The sequence below is a fragment of the Echiichthys vipera genome (genome assembly GCF_963691815.1).
Source record: "Echiichthys vipera genome assembly, chromosome: X".
Taxonomy (NCBI): domain Eukaryota; kingdom Metazoa; phylum Chordata; class Actinopteri; order Perciformes; family Trachinidae; genus Echiichthys; species Echiichthys vipera.
The window spans coordinates 41,337,678-41,351,653 of NC_139825.1; the positions used below are offsets into that span (position 1 = coordinate 41,337,678).

The window sequence follows — 13,976 nt, forward strand, 5'->3', positions numbered from 1 at the left end:
CGAAACATACAGTTAACTTTCCTGAACTGAAAACTATGAATGTCTTGTTCAGCATTCTGTTGTACTCAAAGACACACTGAGTCAGCTGTCATTTTTTCCCACAAGTACATTTTTAAGCTGTTTTTTTGGCTAGCCAAAATTAGCATCCCAATTAATATCACAGTTAACATGAATCACGAAAGCTACTGCTAGTGTTAGTTGATAACTTGACTCCACGCTCTTGTCCAAATATGGTCACATCTGGCTGCAAAACAACAAGAAAAATACCAAACTCATGGTTTGCAAACTGTAGTCCACGAATGGGTGACTTCACAGTGGCTATGTCCACTTCTTTTATACACTCTTACAAATGAAAAAATTCCAACAACATTTGAAAGCTCATCATATATAAAACAATAATTTATTATTTCTCTCATTTTACAAGACATCAAATTGTGTGGCTAACTAAAGATTTGTTAAGCTGTTATTCTGTCCAATACATGAAACCCTAAGAGAGCAAAAGCTTCTACAATGTGTGCTTTAACAAACACAGGCATTTTAATTTCAATTTAAGAAACATCTTTGTCTTAAGATACGTACATAAACAATGATATCTCGTTATGATGTCTTCTATTTTATGTGACAGATGGTACATCGCTGGTGGTATTAACTTTGGGAAATCAGCACCATTAGAGAGAAATTAAAACTAAAAAAGTGGATTTGTTACAAAAATTTTATTTTTTAATTTACAAAAGTCCTTTTGAAAAGGATTGTGTTCTACCTTGCAGGAAAATAGCACTGTTTCCATAAAAGCATTAAGTATGCATAACAGTAAAATACTGATAAGAGATATATAGTACGAATAAAATAATGTAAAATAGTGTAAATGCTGGCTGTTTATGTATGGCACACGTCTTTACAGACTTTCAAAACCTTCCAAAAAAGTCACATAGTGTTTTTGTTTCCAAAATTATTAAAAAAGAGCAAGCACAAAGGTAGAAAAGGTTATTTAAAGAATTTGAAAAAAGTTTCCAAAATCATCTTCATAGCCATGTCCCATTCATGTCGAGTCCAACCATCATTATAAAGACCTTCTCTTCACCGCAGTGGTGGAAAGTGTTCGTCCAGGAAAGGCTTTCCTTATTTCCTATTTACAAAATGTTGCCACATTGAACGAGGCAGGAATCTCTACCCCAACTGGTAGTGTCCTATGTACAGTCCATTCCCCTCCAGTCCGTCCTTCTCTGGCTGGGCCGTCACCTGAACTCAGAGCAGGATTTAGACTGTGGTCACAGACAGGAGTGAGTTGTAAACCCTTGTTCCATCTGGTGACTTGGTACCGTGGGTCAGCAGTTCCTGGATGGTCATCCAGTTGTCAAATATTTTCTTATTTCTCTTTTTCATCATCTTTTTGTGGCTGAGTTCGATGATGTTTGGCTCCTTTTTGTCCTCTGGGCCAGACTGATCCTTCAGACAATCTGCTCGGCTCTGCTTCATGAACTCTCGGCGCTGCCTCTGCTCTTTGGCACGAACTGCGTGCTGCTTCCTTTCCTCCTTGCTCCAGTAGCGGCCCATCTTCAGCTCGCTTATGGCGTCATCATCCGTGGTCATGCCGCTGCGCTCCTCGTGAATGCGCAGGGCGCGCTCCCTCAGCAGCTTGTCTCGGACAGGCCGCTTGGTGATGTAGCGCGTGCCGTCGCTGCGGATCTTCACCTTCCACTCCATCTTAGGCTCTAGGTCACTGGGGCTGATGGGGTCCCTGCACATGCTGACCAGACTCATCTGGCTCTGGGCGTACTCCACGGCTGATTTCTGCTGGATCAACTGCATGTAGCTCTGGTAGTGCTGGGCGTGAGCTGGGATGTGGGCATGCTTGTATGGTGAACGTGGCTGGGAAAAGCTCCGCCCTGACTTACTAGACTCTCCCAGCTTCCTCTCCTCTCTCTCTGCCTGCAGGGCTCCATCTGGATCTTTAGAGGAGCCTCTGCTCCGACTTGGGCCACATGCTTCCTGGACGGGGGACAGGAGAGGTTTGAGAATCCTACCGTTAGAGTTGGTGGAGCCGGACGCCCCAGCTGGACCCTGATTCTCTGCTCCTCGACGGAGGGAGTTGTCTGGGGATAGCTCCAATGTGAGAGGGGTGCTCCTGCAGCTCTCGCCAGTGTTGTAGGCACTGGAGCTGTCTTTGTCGGATTTCTCCGGCAGCTCAGTGATGTCTGAGAGCTCATGGCGACGTGCATCGATGCTGGTATTGTAGTTGCGGAATCCACTGTTGTGGAGCATCCAGGACTCACGGCACTGCTCCCTCAGCTGCTGCATCTTGTGAGCACGGACGATATTCAAGCACTCTAGCTCGATGGTGCGTAGCTCCTCGTTGAGCATCTCCAGCTCTTTGTCCACACCCTCTTGGTCCTGACCTTCTGCCCCACAACCCTGGTAGTAAAGTCCCTGGGCTCCACTGTTCCTCATCTGGCATTTCAGCTCCAGAAGTTCTCTGAAGCGCTCGCACTCATCAGCTGGGATGCCCAGAAAATCAGTGTCAGCATAGTCTGCAGAGATGAAGGACTCACTGCTGAAGGGCAGGTCAGTGCTGCCAAGAGTGTCCTGGCTGTAGGTGAGCTTTCTGCAGCTGCCGAGCGTGTTAGAAGCTGTGGTCTGGTCGTCACCGAGGTTCTCCTGCTCCGAGCTTCTCGTACTCTCATCTGTGCGACCAACGCCACTGTCCTTCTCATGGTGGTTGGACAGCAGGGTGGCTGTGTCTGTTGTGCCTCCATCCTCCTCATGCTTCTTCTGTAAAAATCGGACGGAACAATTTAGAAATAGTGCTGCGTCATTTAATTTTGTAAAGTACAATTATTGACTTGAATCAACCCGCTTTAAAATAATGTTGTAAACCAAAACCTAAATGAAAAAAATATAAAAATATAAAATTATTAGAATTTGGGTTCAGTCTTTATTTTAGTAGTTAATATTAATGAGCAAATAAACTCACAAACATACTTTATCTACTATTACAACTGATACAACTCAGTAAAGCATTTAATTTGAAACATTTCTATAACAAAGGCTTCAAATAGTTTTTTTTTTCCATAAAACAATCTTTGCCAGAAACAATTGACAACAACAGCTGTTACCGTCGGCAGAATTGGCTCGGTCAAAATAATCTATAGATGAACATATGTGTTTGTGCAGATTGATTGTGCTAGTTTGCCTCTACACGCTGTGCATGTGTGTGTGCGCATGTGTGTGTGTGTGTGTGTGTGTGTGTGTGTGTACCTGCTGCAGCATGCTGGCAGTGAACTGCATAGCCTGATGGTGCTGCTGCTCCAGCATGTCCATGTGGAGGTCATCCAGGAAGTCGTTCCTGTCATCATCCATCCAACCCTCGTCCAGCTGAGACACAGCAGGGAGAAGAGATGCATCATTAGATGCAAATATTTCACTAAAAAGTTTTACTCAAAAAGTTGAACGTCTTCTATTAAAAGCCCAACTTTTGTTTGTGGTTGTTTGGCATTCGAAGACACACCATATTTGGTTCCAAAAGTGACCATATGAGGTTTTAACATGAAATGCCTTGCTGCCATTAATCTTACTGAGTTCACACTAATAATGGCATCCTAATTACCTGGATCTCTGGTCTGGCCACCAGCAGAGAGATATTCCGGTTCCCCTCACTGGTCAGCAGTGCTACAGCATCCTCCCGGTTCTGGATCTCAACACCATTTATCTTGGGGGGACAGAAGGAGATATTTCAAAACGTGATCTTTTCAAAATAAAACACATTTATGCTACATTTAACTCCACCAGCACCACTTCATAATTTTAAACAAAGGTAACATTGTTTTTCAATATTGGTGATTCAATTATAAGCAACCAATTGCGTCCTAGAAATATACATAAACTGAATATTGAAGAGAAAAGTAAAACTGCTTAGATTTCATGGACCTTACCTGAATGATTTTGTCCCCTTCTCTAATTCTGCCGTCTTTGGCAGCAATGCTGTTTGGATCAATCTACATGAAATAAAATAAAAAAGTAAGATTAAGATTACCACTAATTTATTCTGTCCAATCTGAGATCACTCTTTCTGCATTTTACCTTTACATTTCTGGAGGTATTGCTTCCATTTCTGATTTTTTAACTGTTAAAATAGATTTGAGAGTTACCCTGCACCACATACCTCACTTATGTAGATCCCAGCCTCATCTTCATCATCAGTCCTGTAACAGATCGTCAGGCCAAGCTTTTCTTGGATATTGGCTCGGTACAAATCCACTTCCTGGTAGGACATATGCTCAAATAAATATCCCATACATCTGAAATTGTTTTCTTTTTTTCAAGATTGAGTAGAAAATGGTTGTATATTTGTTTTTCTGGACAGGACTTAATATACGGACTACAAAATTGGATCATGGAGTAACAGTGGTCCATCAATCACTGTAATGAATCTTTCAGCTGGACGCAGAGAAGCCACTGGCTTTCTTAGAGGCCCACTGACAGAATGAGAGATGATGCAATGGACTGCGGACGGGCAGAGTGTCGTTTTTCACTTGTCAACACCTGTAATCTCACAGATACAGATAAAGATACGAGCAGGGCTGTTCTTCGAGGGCAGAGGACGGGCTATGTGGGGTTAAACCTCCCAAAACTGAGCTGTGATTGAATACTGAAGACTATCTTTGAAACAGTTTCATATTTTGGGAAATTACTCCTTTTTTGCTGAGAGTCAGATGAAGAATGTAGTAACATTGATCTTTGATTATAAAACAGGTTGAGGTGCTATATAAATATTATGAAAGTGTGAAAATACTCAATCCACAGAGAAATACACACAGCCTGTATTCAGAAACTGTGTCTTTAAACAAGCTGTTAGGACTTCTTCACAGTTGTGATGTCACAACTACACTATAAATAGGTAGAAAGTGCTGCTACAGTGCTGTTTCAGTCACTCCCAGACTGCAATGATGGTGCAAAGATGCAGAGAGCGCAGAACAATCAGAGCAGACTGAGGGTGAATACAGGTATGTTCAGACAGACAGTCGAAGAAAAATAATGTGTTCTTTTAACATTAAAGTGAAATACCAGTGTAAAATCATTCTAGGGTCTTTTTAGGCCAATTTGGTCATCGAATAAGCCATTGAGAAAAAATGTATGTGTATGAACTATTAACATAGATTAACAGCCTGCCGCGTCGAACACTGATGAGCTGGGGATGGTGAGTTGAATATATTAAAACACCTTTTTTAACCACTAATACTGCTCCAAATAACACCAACCCTCTTATTTGGAGCAGTATTAGTGGTTAAAAAAAGCTGTTTTAATGCGTTCAACTTGCTGCCCCGAGCTAATCAGTGTTAGCCATGGCAGGCATTTTTTCTAAGATGGAGAGTCATCCTGCCAGGACACTGGGGTAACTCAGTATTTGTCTGCTGTGCATCTGCCATTAGCCAAGCAGAACTCCACCTTCTTGGTCTAAGCCTCATAGCTCCTCCATGTATATTATTAATATCAAGCAGTAGGAGGCTGTTTTTAATGGGAGGGGATGTCAGGGTCATCATAGGTCATTGAAGGAGCACAGCAGCGGCTTGATGATGGCCTCATCCAGGCATTGTGAGGGTGCATCATCCGATTCATCACTGCAGATCTATTCTCTGTACCATCTAATTATCCACCAGCAGAGGAAGACTTATTAGGCCTTGTCACTAATAAGTAATGATGTCACCATTGTGCATCTGCTGGAACAAACCACCAACTCGAAACCTGTCTGGCCTACATCTCAGTGTCTGAATGTAGAGAGAGCCCCCCATCAATAACTGTGATTCATCAGGATTTATGGTCGCCAGCAAGGCCATTGGACTGGAGACACAGAGGCGAGGCTTGCTTATGTAGCAATGATGCACTGCTGTCTGAATGCACATCTTTATTGAGAGGAGAGCAGAGAAGGGAGTTGATGTTTACCTCATATTCCAGCTCCTCACGCTCTATGTCCTGCTGAATGACCTCCAGGAAGTCATTGGGGTCAAAATATGCATGTGGGGGATGCCTGAGAAAAGAAAAAGAGTGTAGAAGAGTTTAATTTAACGTAGACACATTAAAAAAAGAAATCCTTCACAAACACATTAGTCAATCTGGATTTAATTTTGCCCCAGAGTTTGAAAATTAAATGCGATGAGAAGAGGAAGTAAAAAGAATTCAATGCAAAAATGACTCTTGAATCAGATACATTGATGCTACACCCGGAGGCTAATCACAAATTAACATGCTGAGCTATTAATTTGACTCTGCAATCAATCATAGGAATCACAATCATTCATTAAAGGGCAACTGCTGTTGCCACAGGCTGGAAGCTGTAGCCAGACTCTCTGAGCACCAGGGCCACACACACACACACACACACACACACACACACACACACACACACACACACACACACACACACACACACACACACACACACACACACACACACACACACACACACACACACACACACACACACACGCACAAGCACACACGCACAAGCACACACACACACACACAAACAATGGCTGCAATTTGGGAATATGCAAATAAGCCTGAACTAAACCATCATCTTAATGCGGCTGTCTGCCCCGGAGGAGCTGTCATCTCCAATAAGTGACAGAGACATTTTCCCTTCAAACTTCAGACACATCCAGCGCTGTCACAGCCGTGCGGTCTGGAGAAGAAGATAAGGTGTTGCTCTCTTAATGAACTATTAAGGTGAAAGGTCTGACTGTCTCTGAGAGGGAACTGACCTTTTTAACATTGCTGAGCTCTGATTTCCTATATCTGCTCATTTAAAGTGGACTTTCTGGAAACATGTTTAATGATCTTTTCTTTTTACCACAATTTAAAAAAAAAAGAGTAAACTGTGTCCTGCCACCTGAAGACCAAATTAGGCCTAATTAGGTTTATATTTGTGGATGTAGATTGGAGGAGAGACTGAATAAATGCAAGGGGCTGCTCTGGTGGGATGTGTTGCTTCAGGTGCCAATAGGGCTGAGTATCATTGAGAAAATGACATTAACAGTACCAGGACCAGTATCTTTTAAGTGATACCAATACCTAATTTTCTCTACTTCATTCTATACCAAGTCCCCACCACAGCTTCCTGGTTGATCCAACACAAAAGTGCCAAAAACAGTTACAGTTCACCCAGTGGCCACTAGGGGCAGGCTTCATAATAGAGCATTTTTTTTATTGACACCCGTATTAAACAGGCCATATTTACAGCATAATTAGACCTGTTTAAGGCCTGGTACAAAATAACAGTCCAGTCTGTATGTTTAGGTCATATCTCCACGATAACACTGAGGGGTGAATTTCTATGAACGAGGCTAGTTTTTATTTTATTGGAGGTTAAAGTTTATGAATAATTAGGGGCACAGCCTCTTGAGTGACAGCTAGCCGCTGGCCTTCACTTCTCCTCGGAGGTACTCGTCAGCCAGATGGACGTATCTCCCTCCCCCCCAACGTCACATCAATGCTATTTTGGTTAAGAGGAAATGAGGCGGGGTCAAAGTCTGACAAGATGGCAAATGGATCAAGTTCAGAGAATTGAACTCGACGTAGATGCTACATCCATTTTTTATACTGTCTATGTTCTATACCCATCATGTGAATGGAAACATTTAGTTGCGTAAAATTTCACCACAGCACAAATTGTATAGCCCATATATACAGTATATGGACTATACAGATTGTATAATCTGTGCTGTGGTGGAATTTTATGCAATCTGCCGCAGTAGCTGGCCAATCACGCGTTGCATTAAATTGAAGAACACCTGTGGTGATTTGATGTGGGCAAGATCTGGGTACAAAAACGATTGATTGAAGTATCGTCTGAATGGAGACGTTTCAATACTATGGTACTGGATTATTTTGGTCGATTTCTACAGCCCTAGGTTAGATGATTGAATGATAAAATGCAATCAAGAGGGGCTAAAAGATCAATGTGAAGGCTTATGAGAAATCAAAAAAAAAAATTGCACAAGGGGGTATAATACTCATTAATATAATAATCTCATTGCAACATTTGCAATGTAAATAGTAGTAATACCGAATTCATGTAACAAAGACAAAAACAGCTGCAATGCATTTTGGCAAAAGTTGAGCCAGGGTCAACTGCTTTGCTCTCTTCAGCACCATTTATTTCATGTATCACTGTTATGCACTGCGGTGATTCATCCCCAGTTCGACTAAGGTCCAGCAACCCAGGAGTTTCCAATTTAGGCCCCCACTGAGGCAATATACTGTATTTTGGGCAATCATACATTTCTATAATAATATGTCTATAGTGATGAAAGAATATTTCTGTGTTCTGTATATAATTTCACTTTGGCAGGAGTATTGTCAATTCTTCCACGGTAGCACTCAATACAATTACCTGTTGATTTGTGTATAATGTGTGTATGTAAATCTATGCATATGTGTGGATATATGTAGGGGCATGTAGTGTTTATTGTACGTATTATGTGGACAATCAGGACAACCTTGGATCAATTTCTAAACCATCTACACTTTTTATACTTTCTATAGTCCTTCATGAACTGAGTTGGTACTCACTCCTCTGGAAGCAGATACTCTTCCAGCTCCGTCATGGGGGGTGAAGAGGGAGACCGGTTTGTAAGGGCCATGATGTGCTGCAGGGTGATGTCAGTCTGGGTGCTGATGTCTGAGACCTGGCTGTCCCCAGCTGGGCTGACCACTTTGGGATGCGGGGCTCGGCGTAGAACCTGGACCATGATGGGCTCCTTGGCGGTGCGGAAGGCTTCCACCGCCTGGTCATGGGTGGCCTTGGAGAGGTCCTTGCCATTGACCTAGAAGAAGACAGGAAAAAGAAACAAATCAGCAACGTTTTTAAAGATTCCGTGTTGTTTGTTGATGGAGAAGAAACAGGAGGGAAATCATAGGATTGCATTTGCAACGGATGCATTTCCATTTGCTGCTGTGATCGTAGACTGAAGAGGATACTTTATTCCACACTGATGTAATCATTATCTCTGATGATTAAGGTCTCACATGAAGCACTGTGCCCACACACTCTCAGCAGTGATAATTCTGCTGGAGAAATGGCTCATTACTGCCTCGGCTTGTTTTACAGGGTCAGACCCGGACCAAAGAGAATAAGACCTTAATTAGGACGAGTCATTCTTTAATTAATCAAGGTCATTAGCTGAAGCTGCATGGATGAGCCCTCATTTAGCTAAGTAATTTCTCAGCAGAGGATAAATCTGACCTCCCGTTAGAGACAGTGGAGTGGGTGCCCTGTGTTAACCTGAGTTTAATTGGAGCAAAAGGCTGTGGTGTGTCGCCGAGAAGAGGCTAATTAAGTTTGGTTGAGCCACTTAAGGCCTCTGTGTGCTGATGAATGATGAGCGCAGAAGCTCTAAAGTCCGTGCTCTAAATGTGTCTCCAGATCCAATGAGACTTAACATTAAATAAAGAAGACTTAAGTCTTCACAAAGATCTATACTGTCCAAAATATCAGGTCGAGCGCACAGATTCAATTTTAATATCCCTTTGGCACTAATGCAACTGTATATTCATCAAAGTATCTACTTTGGGAAACATGAAACCCTAAAACAAGCATTAACCCGTTGAACTTTAGAGATGAAATCCCCTACAGCCATATTGCATTCTAGTTCATCACACTGGCCCTATGATTTTATCAGGGTTTCCACAGAGCTGCTGTTCTACTTTCAATTGCCGTATCATACGGAATTTGAAAGTTTGTGATTCCTGGATGTGTCGAAGGCTTTGATAGGATCTCAGCCTGGGGCTCCTCTCATTTCACAGATTCAACGCTCTCTCCTCCTGCCTCTCCAATGCAGACACACATGCTCATGGCTTTCTTAGAGTAAACTTACTTTCTCATAAGTGAAGTTGCAGGTCATTACACGTGTCATAAATCTTTAGTGGCCCTTCTAGCTCTTCCTGACATCTATCACACGCAAAGTCAATGTTTGAGGATTCATTTTCTGATAAACATGTGGCTGGTTGGTGCGCCTGCACCTTCCGGCTATGGTTGTCTCATTCCAATTCATGGCACACTTTGCAGACTTAACTGTGGTGCTGCAAGTAAATCTCCTAAAGGGAATGAATGCTGTTTATATACATAACCTGACTTTGACCCAGACAATGTAAAAGCTGAGTACATATTTCTATAAAGGAGTACATAGAGAAACTAAAGTCGCTGGGCTTATGTGAGTGTGTTTGTGTGTGTGGGACTGTGTGCTTAGAGGAAGGACAGAAAGGCAGGAAAAGGAAGGAACTCAATGCAGTAAGTCAGAATAGGCTATGTGCCCACTAATAACCAGAGTAGATTAATGCTAATCCTGCGTCTGCAGGATAATTGGATCATCTCAGTGGACATCAAAAATTAATAGCTCATTGAGTTGCAGTTTGCTCTGAATAATTTGACATTGAGTAAAGTGAGTTATCATATCATGGAATACTAGTGTATGAAATCCCCCTGAAACAACAAACCCCCAACAACCTTGAGATTTAAGACCACTGCCCTCCCCTGCAAAGGAAAACCTGGCCTTGACTGTGAGTCAATCAACCAAAATATCAAAACACACAATAAGACATCCTAATTCCTATCTTTTGCTGCTGCTGGTATCAGTAATAAGCCTTCCTAAAATGACACTGGACCTCACATCCTCAACCATATTTGTTTCCCACAGCACGCCATGATGTTGTACATCAGCTAAGGAATACAAGCGCCTTTGTGCTTTCTTCTCTCTGCATGCAGGCACCAACAGTCAAACCTGGTTGCCAGGAATCCTGAGGCTACTTAAAGGCAGTGAACCACAGACAAAGCCCTCACCCCCTTCTTGTTGGGCCAGAAGCATTCTGCCTCAGTGCTCTCAATGGGGGGAGTCTCCTCCCAGCTGTGGAGGGGGTCCCACGACCTCCATTCACTACGCTCACCTCTGACACAGAGCGGCCCTTTGCAGCACACTGGGAAAAAACACACAACACTCCCCTGACACAAAACACAATGCTTCACCACCACTGAGCTCTCAAACTATGCCATGTTAACCCCGTGCATTAACACAGGAGCTGCTCAGCTGCTTGTGAAGAACCAAAAACTCACGCTGATGCAGTGCTGAGCCGAAAAAAAACAGACTCCGAATACCTCCTTAACTGTAATCTAGGGCTACACAAATCAAGCTGGATTGAGATGCTGATGAGGGAATCTATGTGTGTGTGCGCGTGTGAGTGTGTGTAATCAGTGATTGCTAACCTGCTGCCAAAGATGCTTGGCAGCGAGCGCCGTCTTTTTCATTATCTTTGTGCTATGGTGGATGGGGTAAGGCTGCCTGTCTCATTGACATGGAGCTTCTTATTCATGAGAACCTGGATATCAAAAAAGTAACAAATACAATAATCAGTCTAAGTTAAAACATAGCTGAGTTGCCCATTCGCCAATCTTTGCCCTCCTTAGTTACTGTTGCTATGGCTGTCAAGCTTTCTTCTCTTACATGTGTCGTTAAGAACGAAAGCCGATTTAAAAATCATAGTACTTTTTTTTTCAAGCCTTTATTAGATAGGACAGACAGGAAATGGGATGAGAGAGAGGAGGAGACATGCAGCAAAGGGCCGCAGGTCGGAATCGAAGACCCTCAGCCTTTTTACATGGGGCGACTGCTCGTACCACTCGCCCCGATAGTACATTTTTTGAAACAAAGGATCCTTGATTTCAGACAGAGATAGACGAAAACAGGTTAGGCCTACTACTTAACAGTTAATATTTCACGGGTTAACTGAGCTAAGGTTAGGTTCCATGAGTAGTTTAAAAATTTGATCTGCAGATGACTTTTTAATACTTTCAAATTACTTTTTTATATATGATATTATAATGGAATAAAAGACTGAGGCTAATGTCTAACATCTATTACGCCAAAAGTCAGCATAATAACCAGATGATGATCTGTGTAAAAGCTATGGAAATACATAGATGGCCTAGTTCTTGTTTTTGCAGCGTGGAGCCAGTCAGCCTTTATATTATGAGTATGATAAAACCACAACTTCACTTTGGCTTAGCTTATTTACTTTGGATTTAGATTTACCTGTCATGGTTCGTATTTTTAAAAAGCATGTTTCACTTTTAATATTACATGTGAAAAGCCTTTAGTGATGAGAACCTAATGAAACACCAGGGCTGCTGGGGCATTAACCTTCCCCACTCCAAAAATGCAAGACAGAACCTGAATATTACCCTACACTGATAAAGCATGCAGGACCAGTTTCCTTGGGGAAATACTACGCAGTAGTGATGGCCAATTGAAGCTTCATGAACCACTTTGTATTTGTTGATCCCATGGGGTATGTTGGTTTAAAGAAAATGGCTCAAGGAATGGCAATTCAGTGTGCTTTCAACGCTTTGTTGAATGGAAAGAAAAGGATTCATAATGCTAAATGGAGTCTCATTTGGCCATCACGTACAGTATATACTATGGGTTTGCTTTTTTAATGTAACCTGTAAACACAGAAAAGAATGTAGTATGAAATGCTCGTGGCCTTGGGAGGAACACTAGGCAGTGAGCTAGTTAGCCAGGCATGCTAACATTCAATGTCATTTTTTCTGTTGCAGTACCTCCGTTTGCAACTAAGACAAATTGGATTGGACAGTTGCTGTTTGGGCTACACGGTGGTGTAGTGGTTAGCACTGTCGCCTCACAGCAAGAAGGTTCCAGGTTCGCATCCCGGCCTGGGCCTTTCTGTGTGGAGTTTGCATGTTCTCCCCGTGTCTGTGTGGGTTTTCTCCGGGTACTCCGGTTTTCTCCCGCAATCCAAAGACATGCATGTGTTAGGTTAATTGATGACTCTAAAATTGCCTGTAGGTGTGAATGATTGTCTGTCTATGTCTGTCTCTATGTGCCCTGCAATAGACTGGCGTCCTGTCCAGGGTATACCCCGGCTCACGCCGAATGTCAGCTGGGATCGGCTCCAGCACCCCCCGCGACCCCGACCCCGCGACCCCGACCCCGGGATAAGCGGTTGAAGATGAATGAATGAATGAGTTGCTGTTTGGGAGAGCAACTCATTCATGGGTTAATCATATAGACAATTATAACAATCAACGAAATACAGGGACATCAATATTAAAAGATATTTGGATACCTGATTGCAAAAATGTGACACTGCAAAAATAAACAGTAGACATCTACTTCTACCCCCCTTCTAATCATTATAGAAAACCCTTTGCAGGATATTATGTCAATTCATTGACTGTGTTATGTAACATTAATCTTTGATGCAGCCATTCAATCACAAGCTAATCCTTTAATAAAGAGGAGAAGAACATCATTAAAGAGCCAGTGTTTCTGTTCCTTGGGGAAATGCAGTGAGGTGAAAAGAAACTCTGCCAAGCGAACAATGCTTTTCAGAGCCGGGCAGAGGGAACCCTGGTAACTTCACTCTATAGACGAGCATTTTAAAGAGCTTTGAGAGCCGGGGCGCTCGCCTCCTCTTTCTGCTCGGATACACTTCTTAGAAGAATTCTGTATTTTGGTACAGAGAGGAGTGCTGACGTGATAGAGAGAGCATGAAGACTTGAAGGCTTATTTTTTGGGGGCCTATATAATATTTGAGTGGCAGTCTGAATGTGGGTCAATCTACTTTAAAAACACAGCTAATCCTTCTTTTATTTCCCTTTTAACCATTTTCATAACAAAGAAAGAAAATTTCAAGGAACAGCCAATGATTAGTGTGTGTGTGTGTGTGTGTGTGTGTGCGTGTGTGTGTGGATGCGCACAATTCCAAGTGTGTCTTGACATGTTCTTTTAACTGACACGACAAAAAACTTTCTAAGGTGTGAGGCTTGAAAACACAGCAGCCTTTATTTGCCGCCATTGTTTTAAATGTCCTTCTTTCCGAACAGGCGCACATGAAAATGACGTCAGAACCGCCCTAGGCCTCATGCTCACGCTCGTACACTTGCGCACGCTCGTGTACGAGCCGGGGCC

The 13,976-nt window shown here is 42.7% G+C and overlaps 1 protein-coding gene across 1 annotated transcript in view; it reads right to left on the minus strand.

Moving 5' to 3' along the window:
* Positions 1-442: 442 nt before the first annotated feature.
* Positions 443-13,976, minus strand: part of pdzrn3b (PDZ domain containing RING finger 3b) — a 103,414-nt gene continuing 89,880 nt past the window's right edge. Inside the window, exons 4-10 of the mRNA XM_083938387.1 lie at positions 8,566-8,819; positions 5,938-6,022; positions 4,160-4,258; positions 3,930-3,992; positions 3,605-3,706; positions 3,256-3,372; positions 443-2,769 (exon numbers count right to left, since the gene is read on the minus strand). Of these exons, the coding sequence (XP_083794513.1) occupies positions 1,258-2,769; positions 3,256-3,372; positions 3,605-3,706; positions 3,930-3,992; positions 4,160-4,258; positions 5,938-6,022; positions 8,566-8,819 (2,232 nt within the window). The 3' untranslated portion in view covers positions 443-1,257. The remainder of the gene's footprint in view (positions 2,770-3,255; positions 3,373-3,604; positions 3,707-3,929; positions 3,993-4,159; positions 4,259-5,937; positions 6,023-8,565; positions 8,820-13,976) is intronic.